We start from the raw sequence: 19,112 nt of genomic DNA on the forward strand, positions 1-19,112 counted from the left end.
ATACGCACAAAATTCCATTTAGAATAATTCGATCTGTCCATAAGTACATTGTAAATACAAAACGTTTAGAAATAGACAGCACATTCGGATCCACCCATTCTTTATCGCAAGTTTGTTGATATCAACACGAAACGCGCTAGATATCCGCAGCACTCTCGGCGGGCATGGACATGGAGCAGCAGCATAACTAATGCAGAGCTCCAGTTAACTTACATGCCAGCACACCACGCAATTTGGCTGTTTCCGCGGTTTTATCGGTGTCATCCTCCTTTGCTCCTCTGTGCAAAGCAAAACTTAGTTAGGTTTTAATGATACCATCTCGTAAGCAATTCCTGATAAATCTTACTTGTCCACATCTTAGGCTGCTGTCACGGCTTTAGGAGCCTTTTTCTTCTCCAGCATTCCTCTAATCTGTTCTGCGCGCGCAATGTAGCCTTCAACACGCTTCATGATAGCTTCTTTAAAAGAAGGGTCTGTGCGGGCATCTGTGTTGTGTATACCGCACGTCATATATCTTTCCATGATGCAGAAAAGTATACTTCAACGCGCATATTCACGCCGACCATAAAGTGCTCTCGCGATCTTCTGTATAATCTAAAGGTTTTTGCTATCATTGGTTGGTTAAATTAATGTCTATGGCCGTAGTAGAATTGTCTGTGGCCGTAGTAGTTTTGTCTGTGGCCGTAGTATTCATGTAACGGGGTGTATCATTACATGAAATTAACACTTAGCGGTTGTTAATTAATATATTACCTTAAAGAGAGATAATATTTGGAGAATATTTATTTTACATAGTAATATTCGAAAAGCTTATCCATTGGTAGATATAAGCCATTATATTTACTTCCTGCGCGGTCCAGTCAGCACTGGACGCGTGCAAAGAGAAAGACAGATAAGACCTTATTACATGTTTTGTATTAGTTAATAATTTAGTTAGTACTAAGTAGATAGACAAGAAGAACTTAATTATATTAAATAGAGTTTTCTTTTAACCCTCTCAATAGCAAGTGTTTAGAAAAGAGTCTTCCTCTGCACGTACTAGTGTACGTGAAGTGACGTGAGGCACCACTCGCTCTGAACTCAGCTCTAGGCGGTTCAAACGTCTGTTTGAGCCGGGCTTTAAAAGCATCCAGCGACCCAAAGACATATGGTTCGCGCAACTTAAGGCCTAGTGCCCAAGTTTGGCACGACCTGCCGAATTTGACTGAGCAAATGCGACTTGCATGTGCTCGTTGACGATGTGACGAGCCCTTATGGCATCGTACAACTCGACAAACCATCTTAAGAGGTAGTCTTCTTCGACTCCTCTATACTAAGAGATATTTATTTTTAAGGTTTCGGGACGACGCGTATGCGTCACCCTAGGTACAGGGATCTGTACCTGTTGTAACCTTAATAGTTCTGCCTGTTGAGAGCCTTGCTGATTAAGCAAGGCTTTCTATTCCTTCGCCTCGTCAAGTTTATGTTAAACGAACTTCGAGATGGCTGAATGGAGGGCATCTCTGTCCACCGGACAGCATGAACAAGATGGCATCATTCCTTACGGTCGAATCATTCGTTTGACCGCACTCCTTCCTATGTCACTTAGAAAGGAGTCGCTAACATGCGAAACGTGATCTGATTTTCCATTATCATCCAATATGTTCATGATCGATGATAGAACTGTGGTCCTTGGACGGACGACATAGTGCTACCAAGTGTAATGGGGCACTGCCGACTTCTGCTGCTTCAGTGCTCGATCAGAGCTTCTAAAACTCAAGCAAGGCAAGCGTGATGTTCACGCTTATGCCCAGCACATGCGACTCTTAGCGAGTTGTATCACAAACAATCCAGTTCATGAACACACGTTGATTACGGTGTTCATGGAAGGTCTTACGGCAGGTCCCGTAAAGACCCACCTGTTCCGCTTGGAACTGGACAGCTTAAAGATGCAATATCTGTTGCGGAACAGGAGGACTTTAGCTTGAGGCGGGCTCGAGCTAATTCGTCATCGTATCGTCCTCCAAGACGACACGAGCTTGGTAGTCAAAACCTATGGACCTCGCTTTTCGAACAATAAGCAATTGCAATTCTGCAATCGCTGTCAGAAGTTAGGACACTACGCTCATGAGTGTACTGCCCAACGCCCAGTACCGAGAGGTACTGAACGAAATTATGAACCGAATGCCGGCAACGGTCGCGGGTCCGACTTTGTTGCGAAATCGCAAAAGCGAGGCGGACCGCCAGAAAATGGTCGAGGTCAGTTAGGGCGCAACGCCCTACTGACCCAGCAACCTCAAGAGAATTTGCAAATCTCTTGACGATAGTTGCTTCAGACACCCAATCATTATGTGTCTCTGCACCTGGTGATGAGGCATCCCTCATCACCTTGAAATTAAAGTGACAAATGATTTTTCACTTAGAGCCCAAGTGGACTGTGGAGCGTCGAACAACTTTATTCGTCGCTAGTCGCTAGAGGTCCGTAGGCTCAAATATGTTGAGCGCGACATCCCTCCAACGAGGATGACGGTGCGTCTAGCGACAGACGCGTCGATAACAGCAATGAAACGCGTAGTGAAATTTCACTACACGCTTAAAAATTTACAGTACGATGATGATTTCATCGTACTGGATTTGGAAGACAAATTTGATGTCATTCTAGGTTTACCTTGGCTCAAAAAATATGAGCCAAGAATCAGCTGGCAGTACCGATCCGTAAAGACGCCTGCCACTTGATGATGAATGTCAACGTCTTGGAGCGTCCACAGCGTGTGGATGTACTACGAGTGAGTGTGCGATGGCCCCACTTGTGGTACGGTCGTTAGTACGACTGCACAAGATCACACTGTGATTACTACTCACAATGTGGAGTCAGCTGTCGGCGGCTGCGCGAATGCACAGGCAGCGCCGAAGCTCCACCAGTCGAATAAGTCGAGTAGATTGAGACATGAATGTACGCCTAGCGGGAGACATTCAAGGAATATACCGGTTGCCAAAAAGGGACAACACGATGATCCTAGGTCGAGTAGAGAGTCGCCGTAGTGGACCCGACTGTGATAGCGCAATCACAGTCGGAAGACGTAGAGAGAATAAGTCCCCTCATTACTTGAGGAGAAATCTCCTCAAATAGTTAATGCTGAAGTGACTAGACTTCAGCATCCCGAGGGATTGATCCCTTGGCAGCCTGTGAATAAATCCCACGAAGAAACCGAGACATTAAATCTTGGTTAATAACGGATCAAGTGTTGGCGCTTATACTCTTGATCTATATGCGCCTTCGCAATTAACTTCGGAGATAACTCAATTACCAACCCTAGAATCCAACCGGTTCTTGAGAGATCTGCATAGTGGTAGAATCAAGCAGATCTGCGTACTCGTCACAGAGGACGAATACGTAACGGATATTCGGTCAGCGGTATTTTTTGCAGAGAACGAATGGGTCCTCAGCAGCTCATCGATGGACGAAAGTGTCCTCGATGTGAAGACTCGGATTGAGAGATATACTACTCAATCCCGAGAGTCACTTAAGAGAAATCCTTTATCTAAGGATTTGATTGATTTCAGGTATGTATTCCCTGAAACAGTTCCATGCGAGTTGCCTAAGGATAAAGGCACTCGACATGAGATCGAGCTCAAACCGGGCTCGAAGTACTATGTCGTGAAGCAGTGGCCACTGCCTCGTGAACAAGTACTTGCGATCAATTAATTCTTTATCGGTCGATTAAAAGCGGGTCATGCGAGGGAGTCAACTTCTCCACATAGGTCTCCGACCTTCTGGGTGCGAAAGGCCACAGTAGGGTGGCGGATGGTGCACGCATGCAATAAACTGAATGCTGCAACGGTACTGGCTCGAACGCCGGCCGATACGTAGAAAATAATTTATCATAAACGGTATGTCTAAGAGTACGATCTTTTCGTCTATGGATCTGGTGGATGGGTTCTATAAAATCCTTATGCGTGAACGGGACATCCCGCACACAGCAGTGAGCACTCCCAGTGGGATGCTCTGGGAATGGCTAGTAATGCCACAGGGGCTTAGTAACGCCCCTGCAACATTCAACGTAACGAATCTGTTGAGACCGGTGCAAGAATTCGCACCGAGTTATTTTGACGATGTATTCGTCCATAGCCGGGCCATGGATGGGAAGACGGACGTCGAAGTTCATAAAACTCACGTTCGTCAGGTTCTTACACTTATGCGAAAGCATAAGTTGTACGCAAATCTCAAGAAGTGTAGATTCGCTGCAAGCGAAATATCACTTCTTGGGTGCATCGTCGGTAAACACGGCCTGCGCCCTGATCCCGAAAAGGTCAAGACAATTACCGACTGGCCAGTTCCAGTCGATGTCAAGGGACTTAGAAGTTTCCTTGATTTGGCGGCGTACTTGCACGAGTACTCTCGCAATTATGCAGAGATGACAGTTCATCTCATTCGTCTCTTGAAACAAGACGCGAAAAATGGTTATGGAACGCTGATTGTCAGCGTTCCTTTGAAGGTATCAAGCAAAGCTTGATGCAATCGCCAAGATGGGCGATTGCAGATCAATACAGACCATTCCATGTGGTCTGTGACGCCAGCAATTCATCGTCCATACGGACCATGCGTCATTACGCACGGCCGTAAACAGCCCACACCTCTCGCAAAGAATGGAGAGGTGGCTATCCTTCTTCACGGATTATAATCTCTCCGTGGAATAAAAACCAGGACGACTTAATGTCGTCGCTGATGCGTTATCACGCCGACCCGATCGAGCCGGCTGCGCATTCCAACAATAAAAAAATCCTACTGTTGCAACACTTGTTACAAGTGTTCCGTCGTCAACTTTGTTTGATGATAAAAAGAACGCTTACACAGAAGACAAAACTTTCTGCGTTTAATGGATCATCTGATGAATCCATCCAATTAATCTCATAAAGATTTACCGGCTTTATATCGATCGTCATCCGATCGATACACAGCACGCAACGGCTTACTGTACTACACAGCCGTTTCCGGCGACACTCCATGTGTCGATGTCCCTACTCACAATGATTTGCGCTTGCGCATTATGTATGAGTGTCACGATGCGCCAACACGTGGGCGCGTGAGAAAACTTATCTCTCAGTAAGTCGCGACTTTTATTGGTTCCGCCAGTATCAGTTCGTGCGCAAGTACGCTCGTGCTTGCGAGGTATGTCAACGGGTGTTGCCTAGCCCTTCATCCCGTGCACCTCTCCAACCTCTACCACTTCCGCGGGACGTTGGCAGTGCGGGTCTATGGACTTCGTCTTCGGATTTCCCGAAGGCGATCAGAAAAAACAGTAAATCCTTGCTTTTGTAGACAGATTCAGCAAGATGGTACATCTTGTTGCAGTAACAGAGTCAATCACGGCTCTATGCTGTGCCCGTGTCTTTAACGACACGGTACTGAAACTCCACGATTTACCCCGTAAATTGGTCTTAGATAGAGATCCATGGCTCACAGCGGATTTCGGCAATCTGTGTTCCGATCTCCCGGAACACGCCTGACTATGTCAACTTCTGATCATTTCGAGACAGATGGTCAGACGGAACACGTAAATTGCGTCCTCTAAGAGATACTTCTAGGTTACGTCCAATCGTATGCGAATTGGAGCGAGGTTTTACCGATGGTCGAATTCGCCATCAATAATTCGGTGCGTGCGTCTAAAACGCATATACCGTTCTTCAATGGCTTACGCCATCCACGCATACCCACCCAATTAGAGAAATCCTCTAGTTTAGGGGGGGGGGGTGGCTTGCACGAGCAAAAACATTTCTGGCTCATGCTCAACACGCGTCGAAGTTACCAACGACGCGAATGATGCCGATATCGAAGCAAATGACATCGAAGATGAGAAAGATCTCATGACAGTGCGCACAAAGCGCACGGGAAAGACAAAACAATTGAGTCAGCAGAGGAATTTCTGCTGGCTCGAGAATCAGTAGTCCATCTCGTACAGGATTTCATTGTTAACGCAGTGAACCGTCAGAAACGGAACGCAGACGAACATGGAAGAGCAAATGTTCTTTCATTCAAAATTAATGACCTGTACTATTCTCTACAGTAAACCTACCGAATCGTGTAGTCCCTAGTGTGGGTAGCAGTAAACTTCTACCCAAGTTTATTGGACCATTCTGTGTTCTGCATCGCAGAGGCAATGAATACACAATAGAACTGCCACGTAGGATGTGAACGCATCTAAAGTTTTAAGTTGGTCAGCTCCGCCCGTACCATCAGTACGCGGTTTCTCCCGAGGACGGATCTGACCACCCTTTTCAAGAATCCCTTAAAGATTCTTGTGGTCACGAACCAGATTTTCATGCAAAATCTGGAGATTCTCATGTCGGGTCCGAAGATCCTCGAAACCGCGATGAGCGGAAGACAGCTCATCACGAAGAGCATGATATTTCTGATCGTTTTCCAACATTAAGTACGCACTCTTTGAACGATTTTCCAACCGTTCGATATAGTGAGCTTGCACCGTCTGCTCCACCAAAAGACGCTTAACGCGCTCGTGTTCAAGTATCTCCTCCAATACATGGAGGTAGAGGTCGAGTTGTCGATCTCCGACTCTTGATACGACACACGGGTCGAATCTAATTTTCCCTCCTATACCACAACCATTCGTGGGTTCCCACGGTGGTCAACGTTTCCTTGTGGAACATGTTCTAAACCACCGTGATGTGAAAGGGCAGCGAACGAGTTAGCTTGCCCGCTGGCGCGTTATCCACCATCGCATGACAGCTGGGAGCCTCGTTCTTAGCTGATTGTTGACGTTGATGGCCTCGTCCGTCATTATGAAGAGACCCATCATATGGATCAGACGGTCCATCGGAAAACACGCAACCCTGGCGCTTGTAAATCGATTGCAAAACGTCAATCCCATCGCGCATCTCGATAGAGATGCAAGCCCTCCCCCAGGGCGAAGAAAGGAAAAAGACATTCCTTTTCACTCGTTTCGTCTTGTTAACACCACACGGACAGGGGTCATCCTACGTGAGGCATGGAAGTCCTGCCTCACGAGACAACCGACGCAATTTAAACCTTGCACCGGTTGGAATTCGGTTCTCAAACTTAACGCGAATCGCATTAAGTCTTTAAAGCCAGGCTTCGCGTCCAATGTATTTGACATTGCGAATAAATGCGTTGCAGGCTTGCATCAAAGAGCTGTTATCTCGCTTGTTGTTGCCACTATACCATCGATGCTTGAAAAAAGCATCGAACTAGAAATCTTCCTCAGCTCGAAAGTTCTTCGCGCTGGGATCAAGGCCATGTAGCTTTGTCGCAATAAATAAGGGATATTTATTGTGAGGAGTAGTCTCTCCAGACAAGCTACTGACTAGCCGTTCGGGCAAAAACCACGGCTTCTTCTCAGGGGCAAGACGAGACATTTATTGTCTACGCTCCCCTGAGTGGTACCCACTGAAACAGGGATACCGCAAGAAATTTTAGTACGAAGGCTTACGCCATCGTCATCACCACGCACAGGAATAAGTGCGGGTGGCGGCACGGGAGACGGTGCTGGCAATGGGGAATCATCCTCATCGTCGGAACCAAACATGCTATAGCGACCGCAACATCTAGTGTTGCGGAAGAATATGATACTACGGCAGACCAAACGTCTGCCGCAAGAGACAATAATGCGTCGCCCGCGGCTGCATGTACCGCAGCCGATGGCGCCGCACTATTCGCATACCGCATGGACTCGTTAACCATGCGATAGAATTGAAAATGATGGTTTTGACCAATCAATATCGTTTTCAGTTAAGTGGTCTTATTGTGACCACTTTATATAATGACAGTCAGAATGATTGTCGTTTAAGGGAGGGGTGATCTAACGGGGTGTATCGCTACATGAAATCGACACTTAAAGGTTTAATACATTGTTTAAAAGGTAAATAATATTTGGAGAATATTACTTTACATAGTAATATTCGGAAAGCTTCTCCATTGGTAGATATAGGCCATTATATCTAATTGCTCCGCGGTCCAGTCAGCACTGGACGCGCGCAAAGAGATAGATAGATAAGACTTTATCACATGTTTTGTATTCGTTTATAATAAAGGTTAGTATTAAGTTGATATACAAGAACTTAATTATATTAGTTCCAGTTTTCTTTCAACCCTCTTTAAAGCAAGTGTTTTAAAGAGAGTCTTCTTCTGCACGTACTAGTGTACGTGAAGTGACGTGAGGCGCCACTCGCACTGAAGCAGTGCGAAGTGGGCTTGTACTGAAGCAGTACAAGTCGGCAGTTCCCCGTTACAATTAATGTCTGTGGACAATAACACAAAAATTAATTGGTCGCCGCTACGGCATTAATGCTACGGCCAAAGACAATTGATCTAACCAATCACAGGTCACAAAATTGCGTAAATGTTTCTGGTATCTATATATGGTAGATACTCTAAGGAGTAGTGCAACGGGGTGTCCGTTCCATAAATATTCAGCGGCTATTGGTAGCCATGATAGAGAAAGTATTTTTTGTCGAGAGTTTCCCTTACTTTTTAGCATTGTGCAAAATTTCAGCGAGATTGTTCTAGAAATAATAGCCAACCAACGAAATTAGTTGCATTTTTAAATTCGCGGAATCTACGCATTGTCATGATTACTGACGCAGGGTCTCTAGCAGCAGAGGTGGCTGAGCTTCGATCGCTTCTTTTACAAACAAAAACGAGTGGGAATCACCGCGATTTGAATCAGTTGCTTCAGCAGAAAGAGAAGGCTCTAGCGGCCGTTAAGCCTCAGCAGGATGAACCAATGGAGATCGTGCCACAGCTCGTTAAAGTAACAGCGACACGACCAGCACCTATCGATTCAGTGACTTTTACGGAAATTAGCCGGTTTAGCTGGGAAGATGATGGATATGGGAAGGAATTAGTAATGGTCTACATTATGTCGGGTGTTGAAGGCGTTGGCAATTTGCCCAAAGAAAATGTGACCTGCCACTTTGGCAAGTCATCGTTTGACCTAAAGGTGCGTGTAGTTGCTTGACGGAAGATGCAGTGGTCGCTAACGAGCTTTTACGGCAGATTATTGGTCTTGATAACAAGAACTATCGGTAAGTGTTAGGCTCATAGTAACTTCGTTTTTGCAACTACTGGTATTGGTGACTGATAAAACAATCAACAGACTGGTAAAGCAGCACCTCGAAAAAGAGATTGATCCGCTCAAGAGCTCTATTCGCGTCAAAAAGAATCGCGTAACTATTTTACTCCGTAAAGCAGATAAAAATAATACGTGGATGAACCTTACGGCGAAAAATTCGCTTAAGTCCAGCAAGCCCGACTCAAGCGACCCTGCAGCGGGCATAATGGACATGATGAAGGTGTGTTGAAAAGCGTTGAATTATTTAATTGCATTCTAACACTGTTGCTTCGTTTACTTATCTGCAGAATATGTACGATGAAGGTGACGATGATATGAAGCGTACCATAGCTAAGGCTTGGAGCGAGAGTCGTGAAAAGCAAGGTGCTGCTAGTCCCTTTTAATTTGATGACCCTTGAAGAAAGGCATCATCGTTATAAACATTTCGGACATCATTTATTTTATCATTCTAGCAACAGCTACACTTAAAACGGTCTGTTCGTAGTTGATGTCATCCATCACCTATGGGTGAAAATGGTGAACCCAACCATTTTGAAGCGTATGTACTCCGAACTTGTTTGCGTTACCTGGAAAATTTCGTTAGTCTCACCGTCTCCACTTGTACAAGCGACAGAAATCTATTCTCGTATGAGGCCACAACACTCCACTCAACCAGTGTTTTCTGACAAAACCGTGGAGTCTGCTTCGCTACCATTAACTGTTATAAGCTCATTGTACCACTGAGCAGTCGCAATTTCTCCTTGGTGCCGACAACATCAAACGGCATAGCAAACCATCCTTCACTACCTGAAATGTAGCTTCAGTCACCATATTGTGGCTGCATTCTGCTGACAAAGGCCCACGTAATGTCCCACGCAGCCTACGAGTTTCTGCTCTGCTGCTTGACTAAATCGCTGACTCGGGTTGCGTCGCAAAAGGCGGCTTATAGCGCGCAACTCTTTCATGATTTTGGCCTGCGCCACCGGGCGTCGTCAATTCACAAATAGTTATCGCCATCTTCATAGAACTTAGTACACCTTCAATTCATCACAATTTGCGTTTTTATTTCCGACGAGATATCGAAAAATTATTGTATTACGCGAAGCACGCCATAGAAGACTTATAAGGGGACTTGGACACGTCCACTATAGCATTAGAAAAGAAGGTATTTTTCGATCTCAAGAATTTAGTCACACAAGAGAACGAGAGGCTGCGAGACGAGTTAGCGCAGCTACGAGAGCAGAACCGGCAGCTCGGCGCTGCTAACAAACAATTAATGATCAATATTTCTACGCTTTTTGCACAATCGGAGCTTAGTCGAAAGGATAAGAAAATAAAAAAATTATGCAATTACGTAAAGAACAAAATCAAGATTAAGTAGATATCGGCAGTAGATGGAGACGTGTCTTTCATCCGTCATCTTATTTTTTTCCTCAACTTGCATAAATAAACACCGCTTTTAAAAATTTCAGTGCTCGCTTGCTACCGTTTAACGGCGTTACTGGCTGTTCTTTTGTCTGTGACTCGCGATATCAAAATAGTTTGAACCTATCGTTCATGAAGATCGTTTTCATCTGAAAAGTTCTCGACAGTTTGCCTGTAGAATGGAATAGTGCAGCAAAATATCCATCGGTCACGAGTTATGCACGTCCTATCACTTGAAGTATACGTGGAAACATGCAACTTCTTGAATACGCGGCTTTTTGTTTGTGTTCAATTTGTCACCCGTTGTCGAAGTGGCAAATTTCAGCATTTAAGCTTCATGCATTGACGGGTTTGCCGGTCCAACGACGACTTCTTCTGCATCAGCCACCGTAACTCCTGAAAGCTTGTCTCCACCGGAGTTTTTTAATTGCTGTAGCAATGTGTCAAGACAGCTAACGTCGTATTCGTCTAAAAGCGAAGTCTCGAAATCCTCAAGCTTTCTCATTACTGCCTGCTAAAAACAGTCCATCACGCAGGTACGCCATTACACCACTGTTCGCTAGCTAAAACATCTAAGACCACAAGATGCGGCACAGTACCTGTTCGCCGTCAGTGAAACTGTAATGGCCTGTGTCTGGAAGCAGAGGTAGGTCTTCATCCAAAAAGGCCAATTGATTGTTAGCGTCTGGTTGCCCACTGGATGCAATATTATTCAGCACGACTTCAATTCCATCTTGCGTATGAATTTCATTGTTAGTAGGCGGTGAGCTTTTAATCGGTGTCGATACAGCCTGCGTAGGAGCCGTTGAAACCGGAGTAGTCGAAGCAGATGTCACCGGTGATGACACAGGAGGCGAAGACACTCGTGACGTTTCTTCGTTATTCGAAAGAAAATTACCAAGTGATGCGTCAATGTTGGGCAGACAGTTGTTCACCACGTTGGTAATTGGTGAAAAAATGCTCAGCACATTGGTTTGCTCCCCATCCGCTGCCAAAGAAGGCGAACTTGACTGCTGAACGGTCATAGCAAACGGGTTTGATTCTTCCAAAGCATTAGGCATTTGAAATAAAGAATACGGCTCCGCATCTGACACAACACAGCTCGTTAAAAGTGACACTGGTTGAAAGATGTTCTCAATATACCGAATTTGAATGGAAAACCATCTCTATCAGAAGAGACTTCAACAAATTTCCTTTTTCTCGACGCAGATGCTGCATTGGACACATTGGCATTTGATCCAGGCAATAGCGGAGGTTCATCTATCGCTAAGAATCGTAATACGTCACGAAACTCCTTTGGTCCAAGCATACTGCTGTTTGCGTAGCTACCAGTAAGTCAACGAACAGTTCAAGGCCAAAATTGGACACGAATTGAAAATTCATACAGCAGCAAAACGTAAGCTACATGGGGTAAAGAATCTGCCGCAACATTGAATGCTTGCCTACGAAACGTACTCTTCAGTGATGACTGCACCTGTGCCATCATTGCCAGAGAGCTTTGGAAGGGTCTGTTGTTTTCCGCGATAGATTTGAAACAGGATCCACATAATCTTCTTCATTTTAACCTGCATGATCATCTGTTTATCCTTCGACTGTTCAAGATGCTTCCAAAGTTTTATATTATCACTTCGCACAATCTGCAGAAGCAAAAGATGTGAAGGCACAAAATCTACCATACCCTCGTTCATTGTTCGTACCGCATTGTCAATTTCAAGCTCTCGCAAACGCTTCTCCATAATGTCGCTGCGCTGGCGTAAATCCTTCATCTCACGTAACAGCGTATCCGAAATTTCTCGGTGCGCATCAAGCCGCGAGTTCTACCATAGCATTCAGGTTTTTAAAGACCTTTGACTTGGTATGTTACTCTAGCTAAATACTCTTACCTGGATGGACGAGCTAACAAGCTGCTGATTATTACTAGTTCCAGTGGAAACCTTGCGCTTTATGTGGTGCAGCAAGTCAGGCCGACCGCGCTTAAAGTACGGGTGCTGGAATTCAAGACGCTTCGAGTCTAAAACCGTTTTGTGAAAGCCGTAAAGATTAAGCTGGCGCACAAACGACGGAAAGTTGCGGTGCTTAAAAAAGCGCGGCAGCACCGTGGCCACAAAGGTCTCGAGCTGCGACACGATGATGGTGTCTCCATTTGCATTCCAGCCACAGACTTGCAAAAATTCTGGCATACTAAATATTTCGTATGTCTTTGACAGGAATGCGGGAAGCATTACATGCTTTCCATCCGAGCACGTGTGCGTACTCTTAGGTGCAGACTTGGCCAAGTCTGATGAAACTGCGGATGCGGGTGCAAAACCTTCCTGCTTAGTCGCTCGAATGCGCTTCGCCATGACGGTGCGAAATTTAATTTCGCGTGTATTTTATATTTGAGGGCTAATGTGAGAGGACAATGCTTCGTATAACGTGTGCAACGTGTTCCTTCCTTCTCGTCCTACTTATGAAGCCGTTCGCTTAATTGGTCGACCGACTCGTTCTGGAGGAGAAAACAATTGTTATGTGTCAGCACGTTTTTAATTATACTTTTTTTCAAACTTTTCTAAAAACAAATCAATTCTAATAACTTTTATTTAATTTTTTTAGTGCGCTCTAAATATTTGGTAACAGCAAGAACAATTAAAAACGTCCAAGCGTAAAATAAATACATCGGAGCCTAACTATTACATTTATGGAATGATAAGTACTATCTTCAACAATCGATCAAAACGGTCCTACGGCGCTCTAATATAAAAGGTGTGCCCCCCTTGCCTCAAACCTGTGTGACCCGTTCACGATTTTTTACTTTTAGTAATTCATTCATTACCTTCACGGTCCTACGCATTTGAAAATCTGTGGTCACGTATGAATTCATAACAGCAATTCGGCCTGTAGACGGGCACGTCGCAATGCGGCCACGTTCTACTTAGCACACACCCTAGCACAGCGAGGAAGCGGTTTGCACCTGCTTCTCTTGCGCCAGACGCCACGTGTATTGCCCTAATGTTACACATCCCCGTTAAGCACACTTTGTGAACTTTAGGGGATGGTCAGTTACTTAAGTAATGTAATTTTTTACCTACCACTTGGGTGTGGTTCACATTGTGACCAACCCTTGTGTATGTAATGTCCCTGAGGGCATTCACATTAGCGGGGATGGCGGCTAGCGTCATCGTTACGCGAGGTATCTACAAAGATACGCTTGCAATAGATAATGGTGTCTATCAACAGAGATGGCATTTTAGGATTTGTAAAAATAGGTATTTATATTTAACACGATTAAATATAAATCAGTCTGAAAACTACTTCCTACACACAGTAAGTGCGCACGAGGAGCCGGATCACTGCTCCCGTGACGAAACGTATGCAGAAATACTTAGTGCGTTGGATGAAGTTGCTAAGGCGCCCACCACAACAACCTCACTGCAGTGAGAGAAGTCGGTCAAACCGCTTCCTCGCTGTGATAGTGTGTGCTTAAGTAGAGAATTGCCGCATTAAGATGTGCCCGCCTCCACTTGGGAGCACATGGATTCTTTCCACGACCCGCATCTCTGAGCGTATACGTGAGGATGAGCCTCAATCTTGAATGAGCTCATTTCTCACTCCTCTCCAAATATCATCGGAGGGGGCAGAGCACTTGGTGCAGGGACTTGGCGAACAAGCCCTGGCAAGGATCATGGTGAACAAGCCCTGGCCAGGCTCTTGAGCAGCCCTCCTGAGCAACATGTTGCTCAGTTGGAGAAGTTTGAGGCATTCGGGTTCGGACAGCGGAATCCGCGTCCGAGGCACAGAGCCATGCTGCGGGAGAGTCCGTCACTCAGACTCAGGATGAGCTGAGGCGTGAGCAGGCTCGGAGTGAGGCTCTCAACAGGACTGTTGAGATATTTTCCGCCCGGCCGCATCAGCCGAGGCCCATTCGGATGGACCCGCCCAAGTTCGATGGAACTGCGGCGCACACGATTGTCCACTGGCTTTTAGCCGTGCAGCAATGCGGTGTTTCCCAGCTCATCGAGGACGACAGCCGGATGGTTTCGTACGCCATGTCGCATCTGCGCGGTAAGGCCTCAGAGTGGGCTTACTCGGCGCTTATGGCGGACAGAAAGGCGTTCCCTGCATGGGCGATTTTAGGAAAAGATTCGCGCCATGTATCAGCCGCCGAACAACGAGGTGTTGCTTCTGGCGCGCTTCTTTGGGGCTCGACAGGCGAAGCGATCCCTGCAAGAGTATATGTGCAGGAGATGCGCTCGCTGTCGGCCTCCATTACCGTAGGTCCGATTCCGGAGCACATTAAGGTGCCCACGTTTATGAACGGACTACGGCATGGCCATCGCGACAGGATCTTCTTAGAAAGGTGCCGTCGGCGATGGAAAAGGCATCGCAAATTGCCTTAGTTGAGGAGCAATTCCTCAACAGTACTTCGGCAACAGCTTCATATAAGCCGTCGGCCGAGAGGACAGATGCCACTCCCATGGAGTTAGGCAATGCAGACGTTGTCTGCTTTGAATGCGACAAGCGCGGCCATATGATAACTCGCTGCTTTGACAGGGTCCCTGCTGGGGCGAAGACACCCAGCAAAAGGACTTCCCTTCCAAAGGGCTATCGCAAGAACCAGCGTGTGAGGCGCATGATTTCTGCATCGGCCACTGAGGGGTCAGGAAATGCAGGAGCGCAGGGGGGGGCGGGATGCCCTACTGACGCGGACTCTGAAGCTACCCCTAAGTCCAGAGTTATCGAGCAGATAGGTTGGCATAGTGTCTGAGGTACCGAAATTTCGGACCTCAACCCTTCTGGTCTATAGCGCTCAAGTACGAGGCTATGACCAGGTGATGACCCTCCTAGTGGATTCGGGTGCATCACAGAATTTTGTAAAACTCGCGGCTTTAAGAAAGAGACCGGTGATGTTTTAGTCGCTTTGCCAGGATGCAAGCGAGAAGAGGCGACCGTTAGTTTAGCATACGGCGTGCTCGTTAAGTCTGAGAGAGTTCAAATTGAACTCGCTTTCAGCTTTAGTGAAATCTCTTCTAAAGAGAAGTTCACAGTGCTAGGTATGGAGAGTCCGTATGATCTTAGGCATGCCATAGTTGGCATAACACCATTCATGGGATAGACTAGCATACACGCCGACTTGCTAACTCTACGCTGAACACCGGAAAGTATGTGCTCCTGCGAGAGGCGTATGCAACTGATGTCGTGACAAACACAGTTCAGAGTGCGTTGACGGGATGTCAAACGTCACAAGATTCTACACAGAGCCCTAAGCCTGGTGTAGTTGGAAGTGTATTGATTCGATGTCAAGTGTCACAAATTCCTACCCAGCTCGTAGAGACTGGGGTAGTAAAAAGGATGGTGACAAGTAGTCATGCGTCCGAATGTCCTGCAAAGAGCCGAAAGCCTGTGGTAGTAGACGGCGAGCGGACAGGAAGTCAAACGTTGCATGAACTGGCCTGGTGCGGTCGGAAGGGGTGCATTAGCCAGGAGAGCAACGGCACCCGCTTCCCAGGCAAAGGTCTTGGTGACTCGAAGAACGAGAACCGACAGATTAGGACAATTAAAGGCACGTCTAAACGAGTGACCTTTGCATCAGATCCTATTGAAGAGGACGGCAAAGACAAAATTGTGGAGGCATCCTCAGTTGAGGTGCTCCAGCAAGTCTTTAAATTTGCCGAGAAGAAAGTAAACTTCCAGGAGATGTCGTGGGATCTGTTCATTGCCGAATTAAAGAAAGGAAATATCCACGAAATAGTCACACCAGTTCCAGAAGAAAGATTGGTGGAGTGTTGCTCGTTGTCCACAATGGACGACGAGCAACAGTCCACCAAGCTGTCGTCCACAATGATGTGTTCCCAGAAGAAGTGCCGAGTCGCTTACCAGCAGATTGGAGGGGGGGGGGGTCATCGGGCACGAAACAGACCTCGATCCTGGCACCAAGTATTGTGTTACCAGGCAATGGCCGTTGCCGAAAGAACAAGTCGATTATATCAATGAGTTCTTCGACAAGCAAGCCAAGGTGAGACATGTGCGTAAGGGAAAATTGCCTCACTACAGCCCGACCTTTTGTGTGCGTAAAGCCACAATGGATGGCGCGTGATTCGTGCTTACAACAAGCTGAACACGGCGAACCATACCGGTGCAAACGCCAGTCCCGAAAGATGTTTTGTTGAACTCCATGGAAAAGTCAACTATCTTTTCCGCGATGGATTTGAAGGATGGCTAGTATCAGGTACTCATGAAAGAGTCCGACGTAGCCAAAACAGCTGTAAGCACCCCAATCGTTATGCTTTAAGAGTGGCTTGTGATGCCCCAGGGTTTGAAAAAAACGCACCAGCGACATGCAACTGAGTGGTGGCTCACGTGATGCGTCAGCACCGTGCTTACGCGCCCCATTATTTTGACGATGTATTCGTGCATTGTAGGGCCGAGGACGGGCTGAGCGCAATAGAGTCGCACAAGCGTCGTTTAGACGCTGTGTTGCAGACTTTAAAGGACGCCCAATTGTACGTCAACTTGCAAAAGTGCGTTATAGGGTCCCCGAGATACCTGTGCTGGGCTGCATCGTAGGTACACATGGTGTTCGAGCAGACCCAGGCAAGGTAAAATCGGTGAAGGAATGGCCAATCCCACGGCATGTGAAGAATTCGCGCCAATTCCTAGGGCTCGCTAATGACTTGCATAAATATAGCAAGAATTATGCTGAGCAAACTAAACTATTATCTGATCTCCTTAAAAAGGACACAGAATGGGTTTGGTTAAAAGAACAAGAAGATGCGTTCACATCAGTGAAGCAGTCTCTTGTTGGGGCACCGGTCTTGGCATTGCCAGACGCGGATAAGCCCTTTAGCGTCGTCTCAGATACAAGTAATTTTGCAATCGGCAGCGCGCTCATACAGAAGGATGACGACGTCGTTGACCGCGTCATCTCTTATCCGTCCCGGCTTTTAAAAGCGGCGGAACTGAATTTACCCCGTGCATGACAAAGAGCTACTTTTAATAAAGTATGTTCTTGTCAAATTTCGTGTGCACCTATTGGGCATCGAACCATTTGTGGTTTATACGGATCACGCATCACTGCGGACCGCAATAAACTCACCGCACATATCGCCTAGAATGGCAAGATGGCTTACATTCTTCTCTGAATTTTAATTTCAAAGTTGAATATAAGCCGGGTAAGTCGAATTGCTTGGCTGACGCTTTATCGCGCAGACCAGATTTCGAGGTTAGACACCAGGAAAGTGTGTCTAGTGCTAAAGGACAATTTCAGCCGTCAAAGTTGGCAGCCATGAAGACATACCGCGTGACGAGCTCATAAGCCTCTGAAATAAAAGAGAGCTACAGTCAGGACGACTATTGTTGCCTGCTGTTGGATCACTTTGGTGGACGAAAAGTAACCCTTACGTCGCACCTAAAAACTAAGCTAAATCGCTTTAGCTACAGCGATGACCTGTGATGGCATCAGCTGTCACCCTATGAATCATTGAGAATCTATGTGCCTCATGACAAAGATCTCAAGCTGATGATCCTTTACGAGCTCCATGATGCGCCATCTAGTGGGCACCTGGGCCGTGAAAAGACATTCATACGAGTGTCAGGGGGATTTTGGTGGCCACAACTATATAGATGGGTGGCCAACTATATCCGCTCTTGCGAACAGTGTCAGCGCATTAAGCGCCACTGAAGCCGCTACCGATTCCAAGCAACTGTTGGAAGTCAGTAAGTCTGGACTTCATGTTTGGCATGCCGCCCGATCATTAGGGTCGGACGGGGCTCGTCGTCTTTGTAGACAGACTGAGCAAAATGGTGCATTTAGCACCATGTAAAACATCGATCACAGGAAAGGAGGCAGCTCTCTTGATCCTGGATCATGTTTACCGACTACTCGGGATGCCCGAGTCCATAGTATCGGACCGGGATCCACGTTAAGGCCTGGTTTTTGGCGACATGTGTTCGAGCTGCTAAGTAGCAAGCTCCACATGTCGAACACAAATCATCCCCAGACCGATGGCCAAACAGAACGTGCCAATCGGATCGTGGCGGATGTCTTACGCACGATAGCAAGTATCATCTCAACGACAGAAACTTGCCCTAGTGACCATGCCAGTTTAGCAGTGGTCAGTTAAACTACGTCTTATGACCGACCTCTCGGTGGTATCATAGGCGAGTTTGATGCTAAACGTGAGAGCGAGGCTCAACGCTTTGTGGATGAGCGACTAGCCATCACACGAAAAGTCCGTGACGCGATGGCAAGCGCACAGGACAAGCAAAAGAATATGCGGACCGAAATGGTCGCAAAAGTAATGAACGCTTAAATTAAGAAAAATGTACTTTTACTACACCTAAAAATGCAACATCTGTACTACCTGGAGGTAATACGGGTAGAAGAGGATGGAGACCTAAATTTAGGCTCACCCTCCCACCGTTTATGAAGACGCACCCCGTATTTTACGTTTGTCGAAACGGTATGTTGATCCAGAAGAGATCACATACCCCCTACCCGTCAAAAGAGACCGATGGTTACGCTGACTGTGAGTCGAGCGTCGATCGGGTGAGGGAGACGGCGAAGCTGAAAACCTTCCAGCCGAATGACTCCTCCCACCACGATAAAGTCTCGGTTCGCGAGAGACATCACGCGAGAAACGCGGA

The 19,112-nt window shown here is 46.5% G+C and overlaps 2 protein-coding genes across 2 annotated transcripts; one reads left to right on the forward strand and one right to left on the reverse strand.

The window, feature by feature from the left end:
- Positions 1-8,559: 8,559 nt before the first annotated feature.
- Positions 8,560-11,112, forward strand: CCR75_003019 (uncharacterized protein). The gene is made up of 5 exons (XM_067961116.1): positions 8,560-8,954; positions 9,011-9,039; positions 9,111-9,306; positions 9,374-11,004; positions 11,090-11,112. Exons 1-4 carry the CDS (start codon positions 8,583-8,585, stop codon positions 9,467-9,469), a joined length of 693 nt encoding a protein of 230 aa, XP_067822668.1. The 5' UTR covers positions 8,560-8,582; the 3' UTR covers positions 9,470-11,004; positions 11,090-11,112.
- Positions 10,819-12,895, reverse strand: CCR75_003018 (uncharacterized protein; the record flags this gene model as incomplete). The annotated part of the gene is given in 6 exon segments (XM_067961115.1): positions 10,819-11,001; positions 11,090-11,656; positions 11,671-11,815; positions 11,946-12,127; positions 12,188-12,307; positions 12,374-12,895. The coding sequence occupies 6 exon segments, from the start codon at positions 12,830-12,832 to the stop codon at positions 10,819-10,821; spliced, it is 1,656 nt and encodes a 551-aa protein (XP_067822669.1). The 5' UTR covers positions 12,833-12,895.
- Positions 12,896-19,112: the final 6,217 nt, after the last annotated feature.

Source organism: Bremia lactucae (genome assembly GCF_004359215.1).
Source record: "Bremia lactucae strain SF5 chromosome Unknown BlacSF5_NotPlaced_17_SHOA01000003.1_2250557bp, whole genome shotgun sequence".
In the NCBI taxonomy this organism is placed as follows: Eukaryota; Oomycota; class Peronosporomycetes; order Peronosporales; family Peronosporaceae; genus Bremia; species Bremia lactucae.

Bases quoted from the DNA above. Each gene is read 5' to 3' on its own strand.
- CCR75_003019 (XM_067961116.1), top strand. From the start codon at position 8,583: ATGATTACTGACGCAGGGTCTCTAGCAGCAGAGGTGGCTGAGCTTCGA. The intron at 9,040-9,110 runs GTAAGTGTTAGG...AACAATCAACAG, and splicing joins CTTGATAACAAGAACTATCG to ACTGGTAAAGCAGCACCTCG. The intron at 9,307-9,373 runs GTGTGTTGAAAA...ACTTATCTGCAG, and splicing joins GCATAATGGACATGATGAAG to AATATGTACGATGAAGGTGA.